The 26669-nt window shown below is 47.7% G+C and overlaps 1 protein-coding gene and 1 long non-coding RNA gene across 6 annotated transcripts; one reads left to right on the forward strand and one right to left on the reverse strand.

Annotated features, from left to right (window-relative positions):
* Window positions 1-181: 181 nt before the first annotated feature.
* LOC121022916 (uncharacterized) lies at window positions 182-5832 on the reverse strand. Of its 5 annotated transcripts, none has more exons than XR_005787169.1 (6): window positions 5360-5832; window positions 3318-3567; window positions 2808-2956; window positions 1438-1581; window positions 1055-1159; window positions 182-648 (listed from the first exon to the last, which is right to left on the reverse strand). It is a non-coding gene; the product is annotated as an uncharacterized LOC121022916 (long non-coding RNA). The 5 variants fall into 5 exon arrangements; XR_005787170.1 differs by having other exon boundaries at window positions 1055-1162; XR_005787166.1 differs by lacking the exon at window positions 1055-1159.
* A 1835-nt stretch (window positions 5833-7667) lies between these two features.
* Window positions 7668-9782, forward strand: CCT8L2 (chaperonin containing TCP1 subunit 8 like 2). The gene has a single exon (XM_040464502.1). It carries the CDS (start codon window positions 7959-7961, stop codon window positions 9621-9623), a length of 1665 nt encoding a protein of 554 aa, XP_040320436.1. The 5' UTR covers window positions 7668-7958; the 3' UTR covers window positions 9624-9782.
* The last annotated feature ends 16887 nt before the right edge of the window (window positions 9783-26669 follow it).

Genomic DNA, 26669 nt, shown 5'->3' on the forward strand with positions numbered 1-26669 from the left:
GCCCCGGCTCCCGCGGGCCGGGGAGGCAGTGCAACTTCGCTGTGATCCAATTCCAGGGAGAGTTTCGTTATTATAACGTCATGTAAGAAATGGGCCAGAAAGGGCTTACCGAGCTGTCAGACAAAAAGAACGCTGACATTTTGAGGCACAAGACGCGCAAAAAGGCACCACAACACACCAGTAAAAACCCAACAACTTGATTGTAACGTGCAGCGTGTTGCGATGCGCGCAAATCGGAGGGTTTCTGGGCCAGCTCCCGATGCGTTTACAGGGTCAAGGGGAAACGGGGCTAGAATTAGCAACGGGAGACGAGCGCTTTCTCGGAAAGCAGAGCGGCAGATGCGGGCTTCGGGACTTTTCCTTCCGATGGGGCGGCAACTCCTCTGTGCTCTCCTTTCCGTTCACTGCCGATCAGCACACGTGAACTGGGGGACAATTCAGGACCCGTGAAGCCTTGGCGGACGGCTCGGGACGAGCGATCACTTGGGGAGCGTCGCCTCTAGGCCGGACACACTAGGCACTTTCCCGTCAGGGTTCCCTTCCGTCCTGCCGACACGGTGGAAGCCAACGCTGCGGGTCCTGGCTTCCCAGCTCTCGTTCGCTTCCATTTCTCCCAATAGCCAGAGCATAAACTTTGAACTGTGCTTCCTGTTTGGGCAAAGTATACGCGGTTCGATTTCCAAAGGCTATTCTGACTACGGGCAGGTGTTTTGTTTTGTTTCGAAATGGCTGAAATGAGGACTATAATAAGATCGTCATTTGAATGCCTGCAGGGTTTAATCCTTGCCGGTTTGTTCAAGTTTACTAAATTTACAGCCACGGGAATTCTGAGATTGGGGAGAAGCCGAGTGGGTAAAGGCAGACTATAAATTAAAAGCGTCTGACTATTATGAATAGAAACACAACACGTATATGCCTAATGATGAATTTATGAAGTGGAACATTTAAAGTTTTTTCAGTGCTCATTCTTTCTCTGGCATTTTTTTTCCCCCTGCACATTACACTTTAAGGAAAGTACACTTTCAAAAATTGGATTATCCATCCACATGTTTACCTGTGTTCATTACGGAAATTAGAGCCGTCACTTCCAACTGTCTCATACGCACAAAATTATATGTCAGGATAATTTAAGTGTCAGTGTGCAGAGGACAAGTCACTCCTGCTGGAGAGAAGTTTTAAAAGGAAACAGGGGACTGAGAACAGAAAAGGGAGTAGAATGAATGAAAAGGGAAGAAACAGAGGTCTGTGCAGTGATGCTTCTAGAGAGAAAAGATGAAGGCTACTAAGCCCAGCCTTAAATCTCCATTCCTTCAGCTATTGTGAGGCAAGCACTTGGAATCTGTTTTAAAAGGACAGCAGGCTGTTGGCCCGAAGTTATCATGGGCAGACCAAATAAAATATAACTCAGGATGCACAGGAAGGATACAAAAAAAATACCTGTTTCACATAAAGGTTTTCCAAAGGTGTTTCCATGTCTCCGATCCAAATTTTGGAGCTCTGAGACCGCAGTGGCAAAAAAAACCCCAGGAGTCACATAGCTGAAGTTACTAAAAATTATAAAGTCAGAAAGGCACAGGGTGTCTGAAAGCACCAAAGCAAACAAACAAACAAAGTCTGCTTTTAATAAGTACACATGTAGCCATTTCTAAAAACATGGTCAGTGTGCACCAAAGTGTTAGCGGCGATCATCTCTGAAGGGGTAGATTACGAGGGACTTTCACTTTCTATATTACATTTTTCTATGATAGTTGAATCTTTTAGAGCACATGCAGTATAATAAGAAATGTGTATTAAATATTTAGCATGTGGTTTGGGGGGGTGAGGATTGCTATCTACACCAAAGAAAAAGCAACATCTCAGGAAACAGAGCAAGATAAGAGCCTCAAAGGGTCTAGCAAACAAGTGATGGTAAATAAAAATTCACAGTACAGTAGCCATTCTTACTAATTGGAGTCCTATAAATGTCATTGATATGGTCTTTATTTAGAGTTTGTCTGTTTTTGCTTGTTTTGGTGAGTGTAAAATATTTATAAGACTCTCCCGTAGGCTCACTACTAATTAATGGACTCTCTCCTTTTGTTTTCCTGTAAAGTCTTAAATTCCTCAGGGTTTTTTAGGAACCAAACTTTTATAGTTGTAGAAGGAACACTGAAAACTTCAATTCTAGATCTTACAATCTTTGTCTTCATATGTTTGCTGTTAAACTTATACTTTAAAAAGGTGCAGTCATGGGGAGCCTGGGTGGCACAGTCGGTTAAGCGTCCGACTTCAGCCGGGTCACGATCTCGCGGTCCGTGAGTTCGAGCCCCGCGTCGGGCTCTGGGCTGGTGGCTCGGAGCCTGGAGCCTGTTTCCGATTCTGTGTCTCCCTCTCTCTGCCCCTCCCCCGTTCATGCTCTGTCTCTCTCTGTCCCAAAAATAAATAAAAAACGTTGAAAAAAAAATTAAAAAAAAAAAAAGGTGCAGTCATAGGCTGGCATTTTGTGTCCTTTTTCAGTAAAAAAAAAAAAAAAAAAGGTTTTTGAAAGAACTTCAGGGGCACATGGCTGGCTCAGTGGGTCACGCATGCAACTCTTAATCTAGGGGTTGTGAGTGGAGCCCCATGTTGGGTGTAGAGATTACTTTAAAAATTAAAAATAAATTAAGAATTTCAATTCCTGAAAATTAGTACATATTTAGTCCATAGTGTGTTTTTAGCTTTGAAAATTCTAATTGCCTTACACGAGTTATTTCAGTAATGCCTACCATGTACCTAGTAGACAGAAAAATTAAGGAAGAAACCGAGAAGTAATTAAACAGAACACTCACCGTCAAAAATAATTTGTGCAGAAGAGTATGAGGCATGAGTGTATGTTCTGCAGCACACTCCATATAGATATCAATCTTGCCCTCTAGGGGTCTATATTTTAAGCCTGTCAGTACTTAACAAGATAAACACCAAAAGGGTAGGCAGGCAACTGAAAAATAAACATGGGAAAACATACAAACAGGAAGATTAAATATTTACATCCATTGTGTACAAGACCATATTTTTAATAGAAATGCATCTGGGGATTTGGGGGGAGGGCAGAGGTGGAGGAGGTAGCAGACAGCTATGTCTATTTAGGATACAAAAGCATTCTGCCAGCAAGTGTTATAAACTCCTAGAGACCCTACCCCAGCCCCTACACACGCACCCCCCCCCCGCCCCCCCCCCACACACACACACTCTTAGGTTCCTCTCCTTTACTGATAATACAAGACTACACGAGTAGTTTGCATTAATTTCCTAACGTTGCCACAACAAATGCTGAAAATGACAGAAATTTATTTTCTCACAGCCCTGGTAGCTCGAAGACCAAAGTCAAGGTGTTGGCGGGGCTGGCTCCTTGCGGTAGGCTTTAGGGAAGAATTTGATCGTTCCCTGCCTCTCAGCTTCCAGTGGTTGTCCATGATCCTTGGGGACCTTGGCTGTAGGTACATGACTACAATGGCCATCTTTTCTGCATCTCTGTGCCCTCACATAGTGTTCTCTGTGTATGTGTCTCTTCTTGTAAGGATACCAGTCATGTTGGAGTAAGAGTCCAGCCTACAACAGTATGACCTCCCTTTAATTGACCGCATCTGCAACAATCTTATTCCAGATAAGGTCACATTCTGAGGTTTGGGGATGGATATGAATGTTGGGGGGACGATATTTAACCCAACTGAACTACCAAGCAGCCTATATTGGTGTCTCCCCGTTTAGCAGATTCATGTATATATGGTTAGAAAAGTTTATATAGGGGCACCTGGGTGGCTCAGTCCGATAAGCATCCAACTTTGGCCCAGGTCATGATCTCTGAGTTCATGAGTTGGAGTCCGGCCTCAGGCTGTCGGCTGTTAGCGTGGAGTCCACTTTGGATCCTCTGTCTCCCTTTGTCTGCCTCTCCCCTGTTCGTCCTATCTCTGTCTCTCCTCTCTCTCTCTCTCTCTCTCTCTCTCTCTCTCTCTCTCTCTCTCTCAAAAATAAACATTAAGGGGCGCCTGGGTGGCGCAGTCGGTTGAGCGTCCGACTTCAGCCAGGTCACGATCTCGCGGTCCGTGAGTTCGAGCCTCGAGTCGGGCTCTGGGCTGACGGCTCAGAGCCTGGAGCCTGTTTCCGATTCTGTGTCTCCCTCTCTCTCTGCCCCTCCCCCGTTCATGCTCTGTCTCTCTCTGTCCCAAAAATAAATAAATGTTGAAAAAAAAATAAAAAAATAAACATTAAGAACAAAGAAACATTAAAAAAAAGAAACAAAAAGAAAAAAATAAACATTAAAAAAACATTAATAGGTTAACTGCATGCAAACGTTTCTTGGCACAAAACATTCACGTTTATTTTACATCAAATCAATCTATTTGTAGGATAAATAAAATCAAAGTGAATTTAACAATAACAGTGCCTACAAAGTAAACAGTAAAATTATGACTTAGTAGTTCCTTGGTTAGTTTGATCAGTGTAAACATAGGCCAAAAAATGTCAGCCCAACATGTACCATTTGGGGCCTGTTTTAAAGGCCAAAGACTATGGTGGCACCTGGGAGTCTCAGTCGGTTAGGCGTCGAACTCTTGCACTGACAGCTAGGGGCCTGCTTGGGATTCTCTCTCTCTCCCTCTCTCTCTCTGCCCCTCCCCCCCTCAAAATAAACATTTTTGAGAAGTAAAATAAATCAAGATCGAAGACAATGATGAGATCCTCACTTTCTAGTGGAAATGGAACTCAAGAGTCCCACCCATCACCCTTCAGGATGAAGTCTAAATTTCTCGGTGTGGCCCCCTAAGCCTGCCACCCTCCAGCCATCCCCTCCCCCCCACTCCTCCCCCTTCCTCCTTACTGGGTGCTCCAGCCTTCAGAGCCACCTTTGTCAGACGTCTTTAGATTGTCCCAAGCCCCTTCCTCTGTCATGTGGCCAATTCCTGCTTCTTTAGACTTCACTTCCATCCCTGACGACCACCCTCCCCCTGACAATGACTGTGTGTCCCCATGGATGTTTCTAGAACACCTGTGCTTCCCCCCTCCCCCCCCCCCCCCCCCTCCCCCCCCCCCCCCCCACCCCACCCCACCCCCCCACAAGGATCTCTGGAATGTATCCCACCCTGGCTGTTTTGTAACCCACCCTACGCCAGGTGCGGATGGCTACAATTGTCTGCCTTATACATCTTTTATCTCTATGATTTCGCAGCAGCTCAATAAACAGTTGTGGAATAAGTGAAATAAATGGGAAAATATATGTTAAGTGTCAGAAAAAGAGCTAAGATGATCCTTTACAAGCGTGTTTATTCCCCACCCCCACACACACCAGGAGGGTTTACTTTTCAAAAAGAAACTGTATCTTTATAAACAATGTAAATATGCCTACCTTGCTACAGTTTATGCTGATGGTTACATTTTACATTTCTATAAAGAAACAGGCGGTCATCTTGGCCCCTCTTTGCCCCTCTGTCCAACATTTGTTAGTGTCATTCTTCTCAGTGTTCTTGGCTTTCTGAAGCCTGGGCATGGAGGTTCACACCTGTTTCTAAAAGAGCCTCCAAAATCAAAAGAGGTCAAAATAGTTGTCCACAGTCTTCAGAAAACATATCTGCTTAGAAACATTTCTACCAGTGAAGATAATGTTGAGGGAGAAATGATCACAGAATAACCTATATAATATGTGCCATACAATCCATTTACGGAAAACTGTATAAATCCACAACAATCTATATATAAATCTATGTGCAAAGTAACAATGTTCATCAAAATGCAAACAATGGGGGTGCCTGGGTGGCTCAGACGGTCGAGCATCCAACTCTTGATCTTGGCTTAGGTCATGATCCCAGGGTGGTGGGATCGAGCTCCCAAGCGGGCTCTGCGTGGAGCCTACTTAAGATTCTCTCTCTCCCTCTGCCCCTCTCCTCAGCTCACGCTCTCTCAATAAACTAAACTAAACTAAACTAAAATAACATAAAATAATAAAATAAAAGCAATCTCTGGGCTGGAATTGACACTTTCTTTGTATTTTTTCTTTTTAACTTTTATAATGAATAGCTATTATTTTTACAAAACCAAGCAAGTTGTTTTTCAAAGAAAAAGGTTTTTTTCTCCAAAATTATCTCTATCTTAGCCTTAATTACATTTCACTTTCGCTGATATTTTTTTTTCCTTTTCTTTCTTGCTATCATCTTGTCTGTGGAAACATATTAAAACAGTGCCTACCAGGGGCGCCTGGGTGGCGCAGTCGGTTAAGCGTCCGACTTCAGCCAGGTCACGATCTCGCGGTCCGTGAGTTCGAGCCCCGCGTCAGGCTCTGGGCTGATGGCTCGGAGCCTGGAGCCTGTTTCCGATTCTGTGTCTCCCTCTCTCTCTGCCCCTCCCCCGTTCATGCTCTGTCTCTCTCTGTCCCAAAAATAAAATAAACGTTGAAAAAAAAAATTAAAAAAAAAAAAACAAAAAACAAAAAAAACAGTGCCTACCATACAATCATGACTCCTGACTGGTATAATCAGGTTCAGAGTTCTATTTTTCCTCCCCTTGGGGGGAGTTGCTATTAAATAAACTTAAAAGGGGTTTTCCCAGTGAAAGTGAATGGAATGATTCTCTTTCCCCTAATCTTAATAATCTTCATCGTCATCACTTCCAGCTGCTGCTCCGCCTAATGCCTATGGAAGTTGTGTTCCTTTGGTGCAAATCTCTTCCCCTCCCTGGGTGTCCATGATCCTGTCCCTTAGAGTTCACATTCCATGGAACACACTGGGTGCTCACTAAACATTTATTTTTTAATGTTTATTTATTTTGAGAGAGAGACAGAGACAGAAAGCGGGATGGGCAGAGAGAGAGAGAGAGAGAGAGAGAGAGAGAGAGAATTCCAAGCAGACTCCCTGCTCAGCACACAGCCGGATGTGGGGATCTCACAACCCTGGGATCCTGACCTGAGCCAATATCAAGAGTCGGACGCTCAACCGACTGAGCCACCCAGGTGCCCCTCGATAAATATTTACTAAACCGAAAAGGGTGCAAGCATTACCCCAGCAGGCTCCATTTGAGGAAAGGAGGGAGTGAGGGAGCAAGGGAAAGAGAGGAGGAACTGCAATTCTAAGGGCTGAGGGTCGGGGTGGGGGGGGGGCGCCTTACATTCGCCCCCTGCAATATTCTACCTTCCTCGCCTCTGGGAGGCTGGTCACGTTCACTCGGCTGCAAACATTCCCCCAGTTTGCCTGTAGGTTGTCAGCGTCTTTGCCTCCCTTGTGTTGACCCGCCTTTGCCAGCTCGGTGACATCACACACCTGCCACCTGAAAGACAGACCGTAGACACCACCGTTAGGAACCTGCCGGACGGCACAGAGGGATAAGGTGGCCGCAGAGGCAGAGGCGGACGGTAAAACCGAGCTAGTGTTACACGGTCCCGCACAAGGAAGCGAAGCGAAGCGAAACACTGTTTCCCTCTCGAAGCCTGCAACAAACCTCACAGGAGCCCCAGCTCCGTCTGGAATTGGAAGTGGGTGGGGATTTTCACCTGCTCTCCCCTCCGCCGCCTCCAAAGTTCCAACGAAGCCCTGGGCCCTGGCGCATCCGGGAGTCCCTCCTCTGCCGGGTGGGTGACCCGGTCTGACTCCCGCCTGCCCCCGGGGCCTCCCAAACTCGAGGCATCCTTCTGTGACCTCATTCTCTGCCCCGGGTGCCCCGTGCCACTCTGTGACTCCATCAGGGTTAACACCCGCTTCGGCTGCCACGCGTCAGACGTGGGGAGCCGCCTCGCAGATCAAGCTGGGGGAGTGGTTGAGGGCTGAGCTCTGCGCCGACCGTCGCCGCACCTGACCGTGGCGCGCCTGCTTCCCCGCGCACCGGCGGACGGGCCTCCGGCTCCTTTCCCCCCCCACCCCCCACCCCCACCCCACCCCCTCGAGAGGTGTCCGAGACCGGCTTCCCGGACGCCCCCGCAGCCGCGCCTGGAGCGTCCCCGCGGCCCGGCTCGGCGGCCGATGGCCAGCAGGACCGCAGCAGGGGCCCGGCTGCAGGAGCGGCCGGGGCCGAGGCGGCGCGCCGGGAGCCCGCGGGCGCAGGGGAGGCACCTGCTCCGCAGCTTGCCGGCGGCGCAGACCCTGGCCAGGGTCATCCGGCCTTGCTACGGCCCCCACGGCCGGCAGAAGCTCCTGGTCACCGCCAGAGGAACCACCGTGCTGACGGGCTACGCCGCGGCCATCCTGCGCGCGCTGGAGCTGGAGCACCCCGCGGCGCGGCTCCTGCGCGAGGCGGCCCACACGCAGGCGGAGAGCAGCGGCGACGGCGCGGCCTTCGTGGTCCTGCTGGCGGAAGCGCTGCTCCTGCAGGCCGAGCACCTGCTGCGCGCCGGCCTGCCCCGCTCCCGGCTGCGCGAGGCCTACGCCGCGGCCACCGCGGAGACCCTGGCCCTGCTGCCCTCCCTGGCCGTCCGCTCCCTGGGGCCTCTGGAGGATCCGTTTGGGGCCCTCTACTCGGTGGTGAACACCCACGCCGTGTCCCGGGCCGACTGCTTGACCAAGCCGGTGGCCCACGCGTGCTGGGCCACCAAGGAGCCGGACGGCGGCTTCCGACGCGAGCGCGTGGGCGTGTGCACCCTGCGAGGGGGGAGGCTGGAGGACTCGTGCCTGCTCCGGGGGCTGGCCTTGTGCGCCGAGCCCTGCGGGCAGGTGACCGCGGTGCCCGGCGGCGCCAGAGTGGCTCTCTTCGTTTGCGGCGTTGGTCCCGCCAGTCCAAATGCACCGGCCACGGCCCGGCTCTCCGGCCCCGCTGACCTGGCCACGTTCAGGAAAGGAAGTGAGCGGTTGATAGAAAAGCAGGTGGCCCAGCTGGCCAGCGCGTGCATTAACGTGGCGGTGGCATGGGGGGACATCGATGAGAATGCCCTGACGCAGGCTGACAAGCACAACATCATGGTGATTCGAGCCAGGTCCCGGAGGGATATGGTTTACTTGAGTGAGGTGCTGGGCACACCTTTGATGTGTCTCCTGCTTCCTCCCCGGAAGCCAGGGAAGTGCCGGAGGGTCTACCAGCAGGAGCTGGGGGAAGGTTTGGCCGTGGTGTTTGAGTGGGAATGTCCCGGCACCCCTGCCGTTACCTTGGTCCTCAGGGGGGCCACAGCCCAGGGGCTGCAGGGCGCGGAGCAGGCCGCCTACCGTGGCATCGATGCCTACTTCCAGCTGTGCCAGGATCCCAGGCTGCTTCCGGGAGCTGGGGCCACGGAGATGGCTCTGGCGAAAATGCTCTCAGAAAAAGGAAGCAAACTGGAAGGGCCTAATGGTCCTGCCTTCCTGGCATTTGCACAGGCCCTTCGGTCTCTTCCTGAAACCTTGGCAGAGAACGCAGGCTTAGCCGTCTCCCAAGTGATGGCAGAAATGAACAGAGCTCACCAGGCTGGCAACTTCCTAGTAGGAGTGGGGGTCGAAGGGATAATAAACGTGGCCCAGGAAGAGGTGTGGGACACCCTGACAGCCAAAGCCCGAGGACTCCGGGCCGTAGCTGATGTGACACTGCAGCTCGTGAGTGTAGACAAAATTGTAGTGGCCAAGCAAAGCGCCACGTATCAACGGGACTCGAATCCTGTCCCCAAGAAGGCCAAGGGATGCCTATTTCCTGTAAAAGATCAGCTCCTTGGAACGACTGAGTAGTAACATCCTCAATAAAATGGGGATTGCCAAGGAAGGCACAGTCACCCCCGAAATGGATGTTTGCCGTGTTTTATTCCCTCCGTGTTTTGTACTGTTAGAGTCCGTTTCTTCAGACAAAAACAACATAAAGGACCATAAGATAAAAGTCCTTTTCATTGATTTATGTCCTTTCAGACTCTTGGCTTTTTTCATTTCCTGTTTCTCTCCATCATATTCTGTTCCTTTCCTCCAATAAGAGCAGGATTTACTTGTATTAAAAATTTTTTTCAATGGAGTACCTTGGCTTTGGGGATGCAAAAAAAAAAAAAAAAGTGCAGGAATCTCTTCCCAACTGTTGGAGTTATCCCCCCACAATATCCTCATATATGTCAATTTCTGTCTAGATGTCACGTTAGCCATCTAGACCGCAGTTCGAGCTCACAGGAGCGGCTGCGCATTCCCGTTGTGATTATTTGGGAAGAGAAGGGGGTGTTCTGTTAAGGCCAAGGGGAGGAGGAGGAGGAGGGGGAGGGAAAATGAGCCGGCAGGCAGAAATAAAGTAAAATAAATTCTTGGCACAGATAACAAAGGAACACGTCCCTCAGAACTGCACTGAGGCTGTGAGGAGGGAAGACCTGGGGAACACCTGCCGGCAGCATGTTCCCAGGAGGGCTAGGACTAGGGTGGGATACCCCTGGGCGCTGAAGAGGGAGTTTGAGCAGAGCTGGGAGCAGAGCAGCACACGTCACCCAAAGCCTTTTCTACTTCAACCATCCAAGTTATTCTGCGTCTGGGAGAAAAGCAGAACCTAGGGACAAAGGGTAGGTCATGGGAAGCTGCAATCTCTTACCATCATGGGGGGGGGGGGGGGGCGGAGCTTGAAACATCTGGAAAAAGATCCAGACTCAAGAACTCAAGAAACAAATGTCTTCTACTGGGCATACTAGCCTCAACGAAGCAAAACAAATGTGCAAACTTTCCTTAAGACTTAGAAGAAGTGAAATCCTGAAAAGCTGTGAGCGCACGAAATGGAACACGGGCATGGACAGAACTATCCTCTTTATTTCTCATTTAAGATACACAAAACATCCTCGATGTGTCTTCCCTTGTTTTGTCTCCACCGCTATATTTTAGTGAATGTAACTAAGTGCTTTCATATTTCTCCCCGGCCCTTGTCAACTTCCATGTTGTTCTCACAGCCTCAAATCCCGTAACAGGGACAATGATAGAAATAGCAAATTTTTTAAAGCAGTTCGGACACACTTTGTATACATTTTATTTAATCATCAAAACAAACTCATGAGAAAGGAGCTTGATTATCTCTCAGCTGCAGGAGACACAACTGAACTTCAGAAAAAAGTCATTGGCCAGAGTTATGCAGTAAATAGAAGAGGAAGTTCCATTCTCTTGTTTGCTGTTTTGTTGCCTCAATCATACATCCCTCTACTGTGATGTTTTCAGAGATAGAACCCCTATGATTACAAAGAAAGTATGTCTGAAAAGACCTTTTGAAAATTTACAATGTGTTTTTCTTCAATGTTTATTTTTGAGAGAGAGAGAGAGAGAGCAAGCATGGGAGGGGGAGGGGGGAGGGTGAGAGGGAGACACAGAATTCGAAGCAGGCTCCAGGCTCCGAGCTGTCAGCCCAGAGCCCGACGCGGGGCTCGAATCCACGGACTGTGAGACCATGACCTGAGCTGAAATCGGACGCTTAACCGACTGAGCCCCTTCAGGTGCTCCTACAGTGTGTTCTTAAAATTAGACAAAAAGTCTTATTTTATTAAAATAAATTTTAAAAATGGCTCCTGCTCATAGAGAACATTTCAGTTATATATCCAAGACTTGTGTAGTCCAAACAATGTAAGACCATGTATTTTAAAAGTCCCAAGTTTGGTATACAATGGATTTTTTGATAATTTGGGGAGAAATAATATTACAACATTACCGGCTCCTTTGCCCCTGGACACACACACACACACACACACACACACACACAATTATATATATGTAAATGCAACTTAAAACTATCAAGGATGGGCGTCTGGGTGGCTCAGTCAGTTAAGCGTTCTGACTTAGGCTTGGGTCATGATCTCATGCATCGTCAATAGTTTGTTTCCATCCTTTGTCTGTGTGAACCTTTCCCCAAGAGTCCCGTCTGAAGAGACCTCCTTATGACAGGAGCTCTACTCTCTAGGCCTACACGTTTCAGGTCCCTTTAGTGCAGAGGCCGGGAGAGAGAGAGAGAGAGAAAGCTAAGATAAAAAAGAAAAAGAACCCCCAAACCGGGGACATCTGAATGGGAAGAAAAGAGGATATGAAGGCTCAGGGACCCAACAGTTTCATTCGTAAATCAGCAAAACTAGTTTTGAGAAGATTTGCTGGGACGCTGTCAGCTGGGCTGATGCTAATATTCCCACCCCAGGCCACTCCCATCTCTGCTGGAGCCCTTCTGGAACTGGGACCTACTGTTGGTGATGCTTCCCCGGGAACAGGAGGGCTGTGAGTGACATTAAGTGCTAACTGCTGGGCTACTTCCTGCCGAGAGGTACTGAAAACTCCTGGGTGGCTCAGTTGGCTCATGGCATGATCTCACAGTCCGTGAGTTCGAGCCCCGCATCGGGCTCTGTGCTGACAGTTTCGGATTCTGGGTCTCCCTCTCTCTCTGCCCCTCCCCCGCTCGCGGTCTGTCTCTCTCTCTCTCTCCAAAATAAATAAACATTAAAAAAAAAAAAAAAAAAAGATGGGCGCCTGGGTGGCTCAGTCGGTTAGGCGTCCGACTTCAGCTCAGGTCATGATCTCATGGTGCGTGAGTTCGAGCCCCGCGTCGGGCTCTGTGCTGACAGCTCAGAGCCTGGAACCCATTTCAGATTCTGTGTCTCCCTCTCTCTCTGCCCCTCCCCTGTTCATGCTCTGTCTCTCTCTGTCTCAAAAATAAATAAACATTAAAAAAATTTTTTAAATAAAAATAAAAATAAAAGAATAAAAAAAAAGAAAGAAAACTCCCCCTCAATAGCAGTTACCTCGTTAAGGTAACTACTCTGGGGCAAGGTGTCCCTCTAGCACTAAAATGCCGAAACCTGCAGTAGACACATGTCTTAGAATCTCTGCGGTTCCAAGAGTAGCTGAGCTAACTTTTCTCCCACAACATCAACCCTCTTCTCCCCCCCACTCCACACACACTAAAGATCCCTTCCTAAATGGGGAGAGACAAGAAGAGGCTTGATGGGAATGAGGGAAATACTGGCAAGATGTCTGAGGGGCTCACCTCCCAGGGGTTCTTGTCTTTTTTTAAAGTTTATTTATTTATTTTGAGAGAGAGGGAGAGAGAGAACCCCAGCAGGTTCTGCACTCAGCGCAGAGCCCGGCGTGGGGCTTGATCCCACAAACCATGAGATCATGACCTCTAGAGATCATGAGGTCTGTACACAGAGTTCAGGGCTTGAAAATTCAAACTGTACAGATGCAGACTGCGTAAGGAATTCAGACACTGTCCTGCTCGCATCACCGAGGGAGCGTGACATCGGTTATTACAGAGCTAAGTAAGACAGGCTAGATGCTGATCGGCAAAACAACGGTAATCTTTCTCTAAGGCAGCGCAAATTCAAGATGCGGTTTTATTCATGACCCAAGTTGTTTTAAAAAATGGCTCTCGGGGCGCCTGGGTGGCGCAGTCGGTTAAGCGTCCGACTTCAGCCAGGTCACGATCTCACGGTCCGTGAGTTCGAGCCCCGCGTCGGGCTCTGGGCTGATGGCTCAGAGCCTGGAGCCTGTTTCCGATTCTGTGTCTCCCTCTCTCTCTGCCCCTCCCCCGTTCATGCTCTGTCTCTCTCTCTGTCCCAAAAATAAATAAACGTTGAAATAAAAAATGGCTCTCTACAAGTTTTCTTTGAACTCACTGAAGGCATCAGAGAGGAAAAATGACCCCGGGGTGCCTGGGCGGCTCAGTCGATTGGGTGTCCAACTCTTGATATTGGCTCATGTCGTGGTCTCGTGGTCGTGAAATCGAGCCCCAAGTCAGGCTCCGTGCTGAGTGTGGAGCCTGCTTAGGATTCTTTCTCTCACTCTCTCTGCTCCTCCCTGGCTTGCTCACTCTCTCTTCCTCTCAAAATAAATAAATAAACATCAAAAAAAGAAAGGAAAAGTAGATCCCAGTGAGTTTAGGGAAGATAGCCCTTCTATACTGTACGGAACTCACAATGAAACACGTTTTCATATCCAGATCATCATTAATCTTTTTAAACATCTTAACACCTGCATGTTCTGACTTCTGTGCCCAGACTTCAGAACCTCAGCATTCCCGAGGCCCCCAGTCTGGCTGCTTCCTGGAACTTACCCCCTTGGGAGGCAACTAAGCTCTGGACAAGTTTTCCCCTCCAGAAGAGATGCGATCTGTCCCGCCAATCTGTCTTCTCTGCGTAGATGCGAAATATTACAAGCGTCACACTTCATTCCTGCATGTGTTTTGACTAAACACTTATTTCAGTTTTACTAATGGATTTGGTTATAGAAGGTATAATAATCTATTGCAATATTGTTTCAAAATCGTTTCCAAAATTGCTTGTGATTTGTTTGTTTGTTTGTTGTAAGTAGGCTTCATGCTTAGCGTGGAGCCCAATGCGGGGCTTGAACTCACGACCCTCAGATTAAGACCTGAGCTGAGATCGAGAGTGGGACGCTCAACTGTCTGAGCTTGTGATGTTTTTTTTTTTTTACATCAGATTTTAATTTGAGAAGAATCTGCACATGCCTTTTCTAAATAGAAACATTTCAAAATATACCCAGTTATTACTGAAATTTAAAGGTTTTTTGTTGTTGTTAATGCAGATGTAGTTGACATATAACATTGTAGTTGACATATAACATGCAGTTGACGTATAACATTTAGGTACACAACACAAAATTACAAGTCTATATCTAGCTATCTACGTATGATAGAAATGCTTACTGCAATAAGTTTAGTTAACACGCAACACCTCACGGTGACAAGTTTTTTCTTACGGCTAGAACTTTTAAGATCTACTCTCTCAGCAACTTTCAAAAACACGATAGTATTTTATAGTATTACTAACTGGACATGCTGTACACTACACCCCCAGGATGTATTTCTAACTGGAAATTTGTAACCTTCGACCCCCTTCACTCATCCCTCCATCCCCTGCCTCTAGCAACCACCAGTCTGTTCTCTGTATCTATGAGTTCATGTTTGTTTTGGTTTTGGTTTATTTATTTATTTTGAGACAGAGGGCACATGCGTGTGTGCAAGCAAGGGAGGGGCAGAGAGAGAGAGAGAGAGAGGGAGGGAGAGGATCCCAAGCAGGCTCAGTGTTGTCAGCGTGGACCCTGAAGCCAGGTTCGATCCCAAGAACCATAAGATCATGACTTGAGCTGAAATCGAGACGCCTAACTGACTGAGCCACCCAGGCGCCCCTGTTCTTTGTTTTTTAGAATCCACATATAAGTGAGATCACGCGGTATTTGTCTTCCTGTTTGACTTACTTCACTTAGCATAAGGCTCTCAGGGTACATCAAATGGCTGGAAATGGTAGAATTTCCTTTTTTATGGCTGAATAATATCCCATTCTATATATTTTTATTACTTTTTTAAGACTATACATATTACATATTCTTTATCCGTTCATCCATCAATGGACTTAGGTTGTTTTTAGATCTCAGTCACTGTATATAATGCGGCAATGAACATGGGGGTGTAGGTAGCTTTTTGAGAGGGTGACTTGATTTCCTTCTGGTGTATGCTCAGAAGTGGTATTGCTGAACCACATGGTAGTTCCGTTTTGAATTTTTTGAGAAATCTTCATTCTGTTTTCCGGAGCGGTTGCACCAGCTTGCATTCCCACCAACAACGCACAAAGCTTTCCTTTCCTCCGCATCCTCGTCAACACTTGTTATTGTCTCTCTGATCATAGCCAATCTAACAGCTGTGAGGTGATATCTCATTGTGGTTTTTTTTTTTTTCAATGTTTTTATTTATTTTTGAGACACAGAGAGAGCATGAGCAGGGGAGGGGCAGAGAGAGAAGGAGACACAGTATCCGAAGCAGGCTCCAGGCTCCGAGCTGTCAGTGCAGAGCCCGACGCGGGGCTCGAACTCACGAACTGTGAGATCATGATCTGAGCTGAAGTCGGAAGTTTAACCAACTGGGCCACCAGGCCCCCCATCATTATGGTTTTGCATTCCCCTGATGATTAGTGATATTGCAGACCTTTGTATGTACTTATCGCAAAAACGTCTATTCAGGCCTGCTCACTTTTTAATCCAATTTTTCCAGGCGCTATTGAGTTGTAGGAATTCTCTATGGAAATTTAAAGTCCTGATTCAGATGTCCAGCATCACAGCATAAAGGTAACATCCATGGAGATTGGTGTCCTTACGCTCTCCTCACAAGCTTTTCTGTTTTTGCACACATTTGTTATGTTGCCCTATGACGTGATAGACCCTACGAATGAGAATATCGTTAACGATTTACAATATGGAAATGCTAATGTAATAAACACAGTCTGAGAAAATATTCTTTTCCTTCTTATTACAATGTACTTCATTTTCTGTTATATGACAAACTCACTTGGTATAACCGCTTTGCTGCCCCTTTATTTTCTGTGCGCTGGTTTTTTCTATGGTTAATTTCATGTACCCCCTCACCCACTTCTTTGTGGGTGGTTTCTACTTTTCCATCGACGTCTCTTGGTTCTCATTACAGTGAGTGATTAATCTTCGTTGCCTTTTATTCCATGTATTCTTCCCCTTCCTCCTCCTCTTCCTCCTCCTCTTCTTGAGGAGGAAATCAGGACAGTTTCATTTACCGGCAACCCTCCGGACCGAGCTTGGGTGGGGACGCCTGGGGCAAAGTGTTCCTGCAGCTTCTTCCACACGCCTCTCGCCATTTCCTCAAACGCGCCCCCCGGTGACTGTGGCCCGGGTCAACTCCCACGTTCCACGAACAGGCCACGGAAGCCCGCGTGCCGGGGCGAGGCTGCTTGTGCAGGAGTTTGCGTGGAGTCACGCCAAGCTCTCACACGGCCGCCCGCAGGCCTCAGGCTCCGCAGCCCGGGGCCCTCTCCCTCCTCGAGGCCCGAGCCGCCCGCCGCACAGGTCAGCACGCGAGGCCGCCACCAGTCTCGCGCATGCGCCGTCCGCGCAGAACGGAAGGAAACACCGGAAATGGCCGGTCGCCATCTTGAGGCCCGCTGCCTGTCTGTGGGTCCTTGGAGTGCCTGTACTGCCTCCTCCTTTTACCTCTTGGACGCGTTCATTTTACCTGGCCGGTTCACGAAAATAATTCCCTATTTTGTGCCCCAAATCTGTATTACCTTTTCATAAATTAAATTTCTTTCATTTTTTTTTCACTCTGTGAAAGAGTGAGATCTTTTCACGGATCTCTTCAGCTTTGTACTTTCACGAACTTTCCCCTCTTCTTTTGTCTACTGAACCCTCACAAACTCATATTTTGGGCTCACCCCAACAATGGGTTTCTGCAAATGCTGCTAGTTAGACATTTCTCTCATTCCGCATAGTAGACTGTGGAGAGTCCTGGAAGTAAATTATTTGTTTCAAGTCATAGTGGGGGTACAGTTGGATTTCCTATTGCAATATGAACATTTATATTAAACACCAACCCAGTATTAAGAGTTACCCAGGGGTGCCTGGCTGGCTCAGTCCTGGCGCATGTGACCCTTGATCATGGGGTTGTGAGTTCCAACTGAACCATTGGGTATAGACATTACTTAAAAATGTCTTAAAAAAAAAAAAAAGTAAAGAAAAGAAGAGAACTACCCAGAAACAAGATTTCCGCTTGGTCAACAGGCGAGGAATCTCAAGCAGGCAATCTTGGCTAGTATGGGACTGTAAAAATACCCCACTCATCTCCTGCAGCAGGGAGGGTAACTGGCGGAGCCCCTCAGTCACTGGTCTTGGAATCCAGCACCGCAATCTTGGGAAGGGAAGGTGGGCTCCAGCACTCTGGTCAGCCCGGCCAAAACCATCTCTGAGCTACACTGCTGAGAACTTCCTACCCACCCAGCCCCCTCTATCTCCCTGCCCAGGGGCCAGATCTCCCTGCCTACTCCAACTCTCTCCCCTTTCTTCCTCCTATAAATCTCTTGCATGACAATCCTGTCTTTGGCATCTACTTTGCAGAGGATCTGAACTAACAGGATGGTAGGTCATAAACACAAGATTACTCGGAGACGGACTGCCTCTTCCTTGCACTGGATTTGTCCTCCCAAACGAGGGGACTCTCCTCTTCTCAAAAGTCACTCAAGGAAGAACTTTAATTTCTAACTAGCTACCACACCCTCCACCTAAGAGCCGCTCCCCACACCACTCCCTAATGGGCACAGCTCAGGCCACACCTGAACTGCAGCCCGACACCTTCCCAACTACCAAACAAGCGGGTGCAAGCACCCCCGCCCCACTTTCCTCTTTCCCAAGTGTTATTCTTCATTTCCGGGAGTCAGTGAAGCTTATCCTAGAGACCTTTCTCTTTTTAGTAAGGCTTTATTACTGCATTCATAATAATTAAAGCAAAATGCCTTGCAGAAGAGTAGCATTTTTTGTTACTTTCTCAAACCTTTTCTAAAAACATTGCCTCATTTGACCCACATGATGACCGTGACTGTAGACGGGACTAGCATCATCTTCACGAAGAAGAAACTGAGACACAGACCGGTCTCTGTGGGCGTCGATTTCCAAGTCTGTCCAACGAAGACTCGAACCCTATGACCTGTGAGTCCTCTTCTCCTTTGAAAATGGTAGGATTTTCATAATTTGTCTGATATTGCACAGTTAGTGGGTGTGAGATGGATGCCCTTCGGTGCCGGGCTAATTCTCCCATGCTGTGTTCTCTTTGCTGACGACAGAGCTGGCCGACGTTTACTAGCTGTCCCCGTCTGCCATGCCCTGTGCTGATGACCTGCAGGAGCACTGGGAAATACCTGCTCAGCTCCCTCTCCTGCCCGCCTGGAAGTATTTAGGTTTGGCTTCCACACACACTTATCAGGAGCGGACACTACCCCTGCTCTGAGAATGTACTCCTGCCTGGCTTAATCTGATCAACATTTTCTGTGCTCCAGATGACAGTCCCTGGTCTAGGGCCGGGCCCAAAAGGTCCAACCGGGGTGAACTGGTGGAATCTGGCCTGGATCAGGGATGTAGGTGTACTCTCCCCTACCGGATATAAATCAGGAAGCACTGTCTTTATTGCTCCTGGCAGCCTCTCTGTGGCCCCAAGGGGGAAAAGCCACAGGATTCTTGTTTGGGCCAATAGTTTTTAGCGGCTAAAATCCATGAAACGTCTAGGTCCCTAACAATGAACAATCAACATAGCCAAAGACAGATGAGGTCATTGAGACTCAGAGTTACTAGACTTTGCCAGGCTCACACTGCCTGTTTGGGGAGGTGAGGATTAGATTTCAACTTTCCACCAACTGACCCAGGGTTCTCCTGGCCTCAGCAAGTAGAGAATGTGCCCCGGTGCAAAGATTCTTGAGAAAAATCAGAGTTCTAGCTGCTGAGCTGACCCCAGAAGTGTTTGAAGGGGAGGAAGGGGAAACTAGAAGACGCTTCCTTCTTTCGTCTTTCCAGCCTAAGACAGAAAGATGACAGGGCCCGAGCTGAGCATGAAGGTTAACACAGAATCAGAAACCTTTCCCTTCCCCCACCCTACCCTTCCATCAAGCAAAGAGCCTCTGAGACTGCCCTGAAGGAAGAAGGCGTTGCCTGCCAAGTTCCTGCCTACCTGGGGTCAGGGTGAGGACAAGGCAGGGAGGACTTGTTTGAACCGTTGGAAAAGAGGTGGGCAAAAAGGTGGCCTTGGGGCAACTCAGTCTTCTTGTGAAACAATAACCAGAAATAAAGCACACAAATTAACGAAACACAAAACATTTAGAAACGGAATAGCTATTTTGGCAGAATCAGACATGGATGGTTCGGTTAGCCCATTGGATCACAGAAAACATACCATTCATTTATTCATCAAGGATTTATGGATGAATACCTTCTGCCCGGAAGGTGTGCTCACATCTTAATGGGGGAGGGGAGATGAAGGGAAACAGACCGTAACAAGTAAACAAACAAGATGAGTTCAAACTGTGCTCCTGCTCTGAAGGAATTAACAGGGTGATATGATAAAACGCACTTGGTCAGGCAGGAGGAGTCCTACTTTAGATACTGTCAGAAATGCCTGCCCAAGGTGACACATGAGCTAAGCCATAGAAATCTCAAGAAAAGCTGATCCAGACAGGTCAGGAAACAAGTGCAAAGGCCCTGTGGCAAAAAGTGCTTGGCAGAAAAGGTGGTCAGTGTGCCTGGAGTGTGGTGAGCTGACACTGGAGAGGCCAGGATCCTATGAGGCAAGGCCTCGGAAGGCATGATGGGGGCTTTGTAAGGTGCCAATGCAGCTGGAAATACCAGTCTGCCGCCATTCTTCTGCATATATTAATGAGCCATGGTGGATTCGCCCAATGGACCTCTGGGGTTTGACCCCAGATTGAGTTTGAAATCTCCCAATTTAATGACCTCGGGAAAGCTACTGGAGTTTCCTCATTTGAATAATCAAGGGTTTGAAGCCGAAAGACTTGCGTGGCGATTAGCTCCAAATCTCAGCATTATCAATTTATCCTTAGAATCAAAAGCGGCCATTTACAAAACTTGCACACATTTTGGAGGAAACCCAGAATTTAAACTGTCAGAAGACCACTGCATGAACGATCGATGTAGCCCTCCCCGCCCGGAAAAACCAATTACGCTGTCGGGCCAAGCAACTCTTGTCGCTGCAGCCTCACTCTGCCCTTTATAAGAACTCAATCTCGAGCCTGGGTCTGGGTCGATCTGGGGGTTCCAGCTCATTTTCCGTCTCACAAACTCAGAGCAATAACCATCTTCGTGCTGATATTTACCGCGTTTGCGCCAGCCCTCCGCCCAGCAGCGCGGGGAGGTGGGTCCCAGCGGCCGAGTCCGGGGGCGGGCGGAATGGAGGCGTGGGGCGGGGAGAGGGACGCGCGCGGACGACCCGACAGATGGGCCCCGGGAGGAAACCCGGGAAGGCGTTTTCGGCCTCCTACTCGGGGAGAAAGGAAAAGCGAGTGACGCAAAAAGGAGGAAAGGGGCAGGAGGAGAGCGTGCGGGCAGCGCAGGGCGCCGAGCGCTGGGGGCAGGCGCAGGAGGGCAGCGAGCGCGCCGCGGAGCTCGGCTCCCGGGACGGCGGGCGACGCGGAGGGGAGACGGGGAATGCTGGCAGCGAAGTGGCGAGGGACCGGAACAGAACTCGGGAGGACGCCGGCCACGAAGGACCCGGCAGAGACCTCGCGCTGAGCCGCCAGCCGGGCGGAGCTGCTCAGGAGGGGCCGCGGGGAGGGTGGGCACCGGGCCGGAGGCCAATGGGAGGGTGAGTCGGGACGGGGCGGGGCGCCAGACAGCTCGAGGCCAATGGGGGAGGGGAGTCAAAGGCAGGGGCGGGGCGCCGGGAGGCTCGAGGCCAATGGGAGGGGAGTCAGAGGTAAGGGCGGGGCGCCGGGAGGCTCGAGGCCAATGGGAGTACGAGCTGGACCGGGGGCGGGGCGCCAGGCTGAGAAAGGGCCAATAGGAGGCTGAGCCGGGGAGCACGGGCGGCCGTCCTGGCCGCCGCCTGGGGAGAGGGACCCGGAAGGCGGTGGGGGCGGGGAGCCTGGCTGACAACCTGTCAAATCCACTTTGGGGCGAACTAGGTCACGCGCCTCCCCGAGCCAGGGCGCCCCCGCCCTGCGCGGCCCAGCGGGTGGCCCGCGGGCCGGCCCGGCTGCTTCCTCTTCCTGCCGGCGGTGGGGGCGGGGCGGGCTCCGGGACACCTGCCTCCCCGGCCCTGCGGCGGCCGCTCGTTTTCCCTCTGCTCCCAGGCGCTCGTCCGCACGGGCTCTCCCTGAGACATTCGGGCCCACCGCGGCTCCGCAGTTGAAAACAGGGCCCTCTCGAGCAGCCCTGCAAAGTTGCGAACTCCCCACGGCGCCGCTCGTTCGTGGGGAACGGTGGCCCAGTCCCCGCGTTCGCGGAAGCCGGCTGCCGGCGCACTACTTGGCGCGGAAGGAGCCGCGGGCGGCGGAGGGATCCCGCGGCCGCAGCACGGGGCGGTCGGGGCCGATGCCCGGCCCCGCGGCGGCGAGGTGCGCGGAGCAGAGCCGGGCGGCCCGCCGCGCCGGTGCGTCCCAGTCACCTGCCCCCGCGGGAGAGCAGGCGGCTCGCGGGCTCCGGGCGGCGGGGCGGCGCTTTGTGTCTCTGGTGTAGCGGGTGGAGGGGGAGGCTCTGCCGGCCGGCCCTTGTCGTCACTCAGACGCTTCTCCCTGCTTGAGCTCCGACACGTAGTTCTCGAATTGTTTCCAGGCGAATGAAATGAAATAAAAGCCTCAATTAGAAGTCAGCACTATACAAGTCCCGGGGATTATAAATCTGCTCCAACATCATCACGTGGGATTTATGCCCTTGCACTTCTGCTTAGGCCATACGTCCATTTCTCTTCAATATGGATCCTTAATAGAGCTGTATCCGCCTTTTTAAGGTCTTCAAAATGGATGTTGATGCACACTCTCTAATTAGCAATACTTATGTTAATGTATCGATCCTGTTCTCCATTATTTCTCGATGCAAATGTGCTTAGAACTTTTGCATTGAATGGACAGTAAATGTAATGCTTTGTTTAATTTTTACTACTTGGCCATTCAAATTATGCTAATTTCCCCCCAGAACTAGGTGATGCATTGTTTTAGGTAACAATGACCCAACTCCCCTCCTCTACTCCCAGATTGTATAAAATCGAAGGGTAAAATGTAGATTGAAAACCCTAAAGTTGGAACGCAAAATTTAAATTATTGCCATAGTAATTATGTGAAGTGTGTCCTTGCAGCATTACAATGGAATGGAACAAATAAAAACATTGCCTTTTCGTTCAAACATTTCTTTAAACAAACGCCGTATTTCTTAAATACATGCAAGCATTGTGCTTAAACATTTGCATATGTCTAAATGGAAAACATTGTGCTCATTTTTATTACTTTACCAAAGGCGTATTTCATCAGTAAAATACGTTTATTTTCTTTTAAAGTCTAGCCTTTAAATGCGTTTTAGCTACCACTTGGAGAAGAAAACAATATACTAGATCGTCTATGTATAGAGTGTAGAGATGTAATTTTTTTACATTTACGAGTAACATGGTCATCAAGAAAAAAACTGGATAAAATGAAAAAGTAAACTGTTCTCTAAATTCAACATAGATATGAACTTACTCGTTCATTAGCTGTAGGATTATAATTGTTGGAAGTACCATAGTTTTTACTCTGTAATATAGTATTATCAACAAAACTTTGGGATAGATGTCCAACTTTTTGATATAAATTTAAATTGAACAAAACAACAAAAGACCGTTGATAGGTTTTGTTATACCTAATTCCTCACTCCTAGCTAATTTTCCAAAGGGCATAGTTCTCTATTTTGACCAGTTGGCAACCTAACAGGGTTAAAAGATTCTAGCCCTTTTTGGGGATATAAAAAAAAGTTATCTTCCCTCATTTCCAAAGTTTTGTTGTCACTTCCCACTGAAAGGTGTGGGGTTTTTTTTGTTGTTGTTGTTATCCTTTTAATGTTAATTAATAGTCACTAAAAAGACAATAAAACCACAAATGCTTTTCTGCAATTAATAAACCACAAGATTGTTAATAACAGAAAGTCAACTTTCAGAACATAAGCTTGAATTGCATATCCTCACACAAAAATTGCATGCTGGAAGTTAGCCATTATACCTATTATATTACATTAATAAGTAAAAATGGAGATTTTTAAAGTCAAAGTGCAATCCTAAAAACATCATCTTGCTACTTTGGGGTATATTTTCACTCATTTAACAAAGGGCTCAAAAATGTTTCTTAACATGAGTGTTTTGATACAAGGCTTCACATCGCTTCTTAACTTCTGATTTCATAAAAAAGCTAAATCCTGCCATTTCTCTTCTCTTCAAATATGAAAATTAGAAACATTCTGCCTTAATTATCTCTTCTGTTGTATCCCTTGCTAGCAAATTCTTTTGGAATAGATTTGGGAAATTCATTAGCTTTATAAGTGGAGTTACTGTTTTCCCTAAACACTTCATGGATAATTCCTTACAGGAGGATTTTTCTAATTCTCTACCAACATGTGTTGGCACAATTTTATTTCTCAGTTGGTACTGCATTGCCTGGACGAGAAGAAAACAGCAGGGAACCTCTTTACTTCCTTTGGGGAGGAGGGTGGGTGGCTTTACCCCAGGGTAAAGACATTGTCATGGCAGCTTAGCCTGGGCTGTATGATTGGAAATTCAGCTTGAACCAAAAGGGGTAAAAGATCCTGTGAACGGGAAATAAATACGCCTTGAGTTAGAGGTTGCAAACTAGTGGTCTGCAGATGTGTTTGTTTGCCTCTGACAATGTTAAGGAAGTTTTTAGTTTCCAAGATTTCAAAAATGGGAGACTTGAGATTATGGCTAGTTTCTTATCTGGTTATGTGCTGAGATGGCTGACCAGTTGCTGCCCCCTTTACACAGGGTATACATTGGCTCCCCTGGGCTCAATGCAATCGTTTATTCTAGGCATCTGGCCACTGGAGGAATCTGTGTTTGGGATACCTGCCCCAGGTTCTATAAAATTGTGAAAGACATCGTCACAGAGTGAAGGTAGACTTAGGAAGAAGACATGATCCTAAGTTTCTAAGTAAATACGATGAGCTCAGAAACGAAAAGTCACTGGAATTATATATGGCCACTGGATGTATCCCATTATTTCTGATATCAGTCCCCTGGCACAAGGCAAAGTCAGGTTGTATCAAAGAGGAAAAAAAAATTTTTTTTTTAAAGAAAATGATGCTTTTGTGTTGTACTTTCCACTTGGAAAGGCACTGCCTTGATTCAAATGAAAATCACTGGAAATCTTGGCTAATGGAACCTAGGAACAGTAGCCAAATGCGAAAGACTGTGCAAGAAGAAGAGATTCCCCAAAGGGCTACAGAGTAACAGTGATGGTGATGATGATGGTGGCAACAATGTCTTGACATTTTTGAGCGATAACTGTGTGCTGGACATTGTTCCAAGTGCCTTATCTGAACTTTGTCATATTGTTATATTTTACTTTCCAATTTGCTACCCCACCTTCTTTTTCTTCTTGTAGCTACCTTGAGCTCTCTAAAACTCTAGATGAGGTAAATGCTATAATTTTGCTGAGCCTTAAGATGGCACTAACCTTTGGCCTTGACTGGTTCTGAGTGCCTGGATGTTCTTTTTTTGCAGCCTTTCCTTGACTGTACCCCAAGTTTGTCCTCCCTTAGGCCTCTTCCTGTCACGGTCTATGTGTCTATTCCTACTGGCACCAGACTTCTCACCTCAGCAAGAAATATTCTTGGGCAGAGGGTAGAGAGAATCAGCCAAGGCTGCGGCAACAAATGTGGTAGGAAGGAAAAGAGGGATGAAAGAGAGAAATAAGACAGCATTAAGGACAGGGAAAGGGGGATGGACACAGAAACAGCCACCTCACATCCTCTCTTCCCCAGCAACATCGTCATCAAAATCAACATCAAGACCCAATGAAAACAGCTGCATCCTAGAAAAGTGTCCAAGTTTGTGTCCAGATAGATTGTTTGATGATTGTTGGGAGTATGAGCAGACTGACTCTGTTGTCACATTCAGGTGAAACCCAGATACGTCTATGAGGGAAGTTTAAATAATATATGTAATCAACATATATAGATATATAATGTACCTTACATATTATCTAATTAGTATATAATTATCTAATTAATATATATAAATATATAATATCTATTATATTTTCATATAATAGAGTGTTTATGAAAGTTTTAATAAGATGGCTCAATACCATATTAGATGAAGAAAAGGCAAAAAAAGTTGTATATAAAAACATTTAGGGGGCACCTGGCGGCTCAGTTGGTTAAGCATCTGACTTTAGCTCAGGTCACGATCTGACGGTTTTTGAGTTCGAGCCCTGTGTCGGGCTCTCTGCGGGATCCCCTGTCACCCTGTCTCTTTCTGCCCCTCCCCAGCTCATGTTCTCTCTCTCTCTCTCAAACTGAATAAATAAACTTTAAATAAAACAAACATTTCCTTTAAAAAATTAGGAGTTAAAACACCGCTTTAATTTTTTTTTATTGTTTGAATGTTTTTTTTTTTTTTTTTTTTGAGAGAGAGAGAGAGAGAGAGAGCGTGAGCAAGGAAGGGGCAGAGAGAGAGAGGGAAACACAGAATCTGAAGCAGGCTCCAGGCTCCGAGCTGTCAGCACAGAGCCTGATGTGGGTCTTGAACCCACGAACCATGAGATTGCGACCTGAGCCAAAGTTGGATGCTTAACCAACTGAGCACCAGGTGCCAGGTGCCTCATATATTGCTTTAATTTTTAATTGATTAAAGTATTACATGAATATGTTTAAAAGGCTAGAATAAATGGCAAAATAACGGTGGTTCTGGATGTCCAAAAGTTTTCTAGTGACTATAAAGTCCTTATATAATCAAAAGAAGATGAAATAATTAAGAACCAGGGGGTGAAACTAAAAATCAAGCAGAGAATGTATTTAACTGACTTTTAGTTCTAGGAAAGAAACTAAAAACTACACTATTGCTACAGATGTTTCTCTCTCCAGATTTCAAAAATGGTTTCCAACTCTCTCAAGGGGACTGAGCAAGAGAGGACAGATGGCTGAGCGGAAGCCACTCCCAGTGTATAAAAGTAACTCAGAGTACATGTCACGCTGATGCCACATCTGTGATATCTGCTTTGAGCCGAGAAGTATGGCACATACCGTTTCCCCCTCCTAGGGACTTGGAGCATATCGGTCCCCATGTGCGTTGCGGAAGGATAAGTATATAGTCCAGAGCATCTAAGAAGGTGTATTAGTTTCCTAGGGCTGCCACAACAAAGTACCACAAACGGAGTGGCTTAAACAACAAAAAATGTATTTTCTCAAAACTCTAGTGGCTGGAAGTCTGAGATCAAGGTGTGTACAGGGTTGGCTTTTTCTGGAACCTCTCTCCTTGGCTTGTGATGGCTGCCT

This window comes from Herpailurus yagouaroundi, unplaced genomic scaffold (assembly GCF_014898765.1).
Source record: "Herpailurus yagouaroundi ecotype Mexico unplaced genomic scaffold, PumYag 483, whole genome shotgun sequence".
NCBI lineage: Eukaryota > Metazoa > Chordata > Mammalia > Carnivora > Felidae > Herpailurus > Herpailurus yagouaroundi.

Coding starts and splice junctions, on each gene's coding strand:
- CCT8L2 (XM_040464502.1), top strand. CDS start 7,959: ATGGCCAGCAGGACCGCAGCAGGGGCCCGGCTGCAGGAGCGGCCGGGG.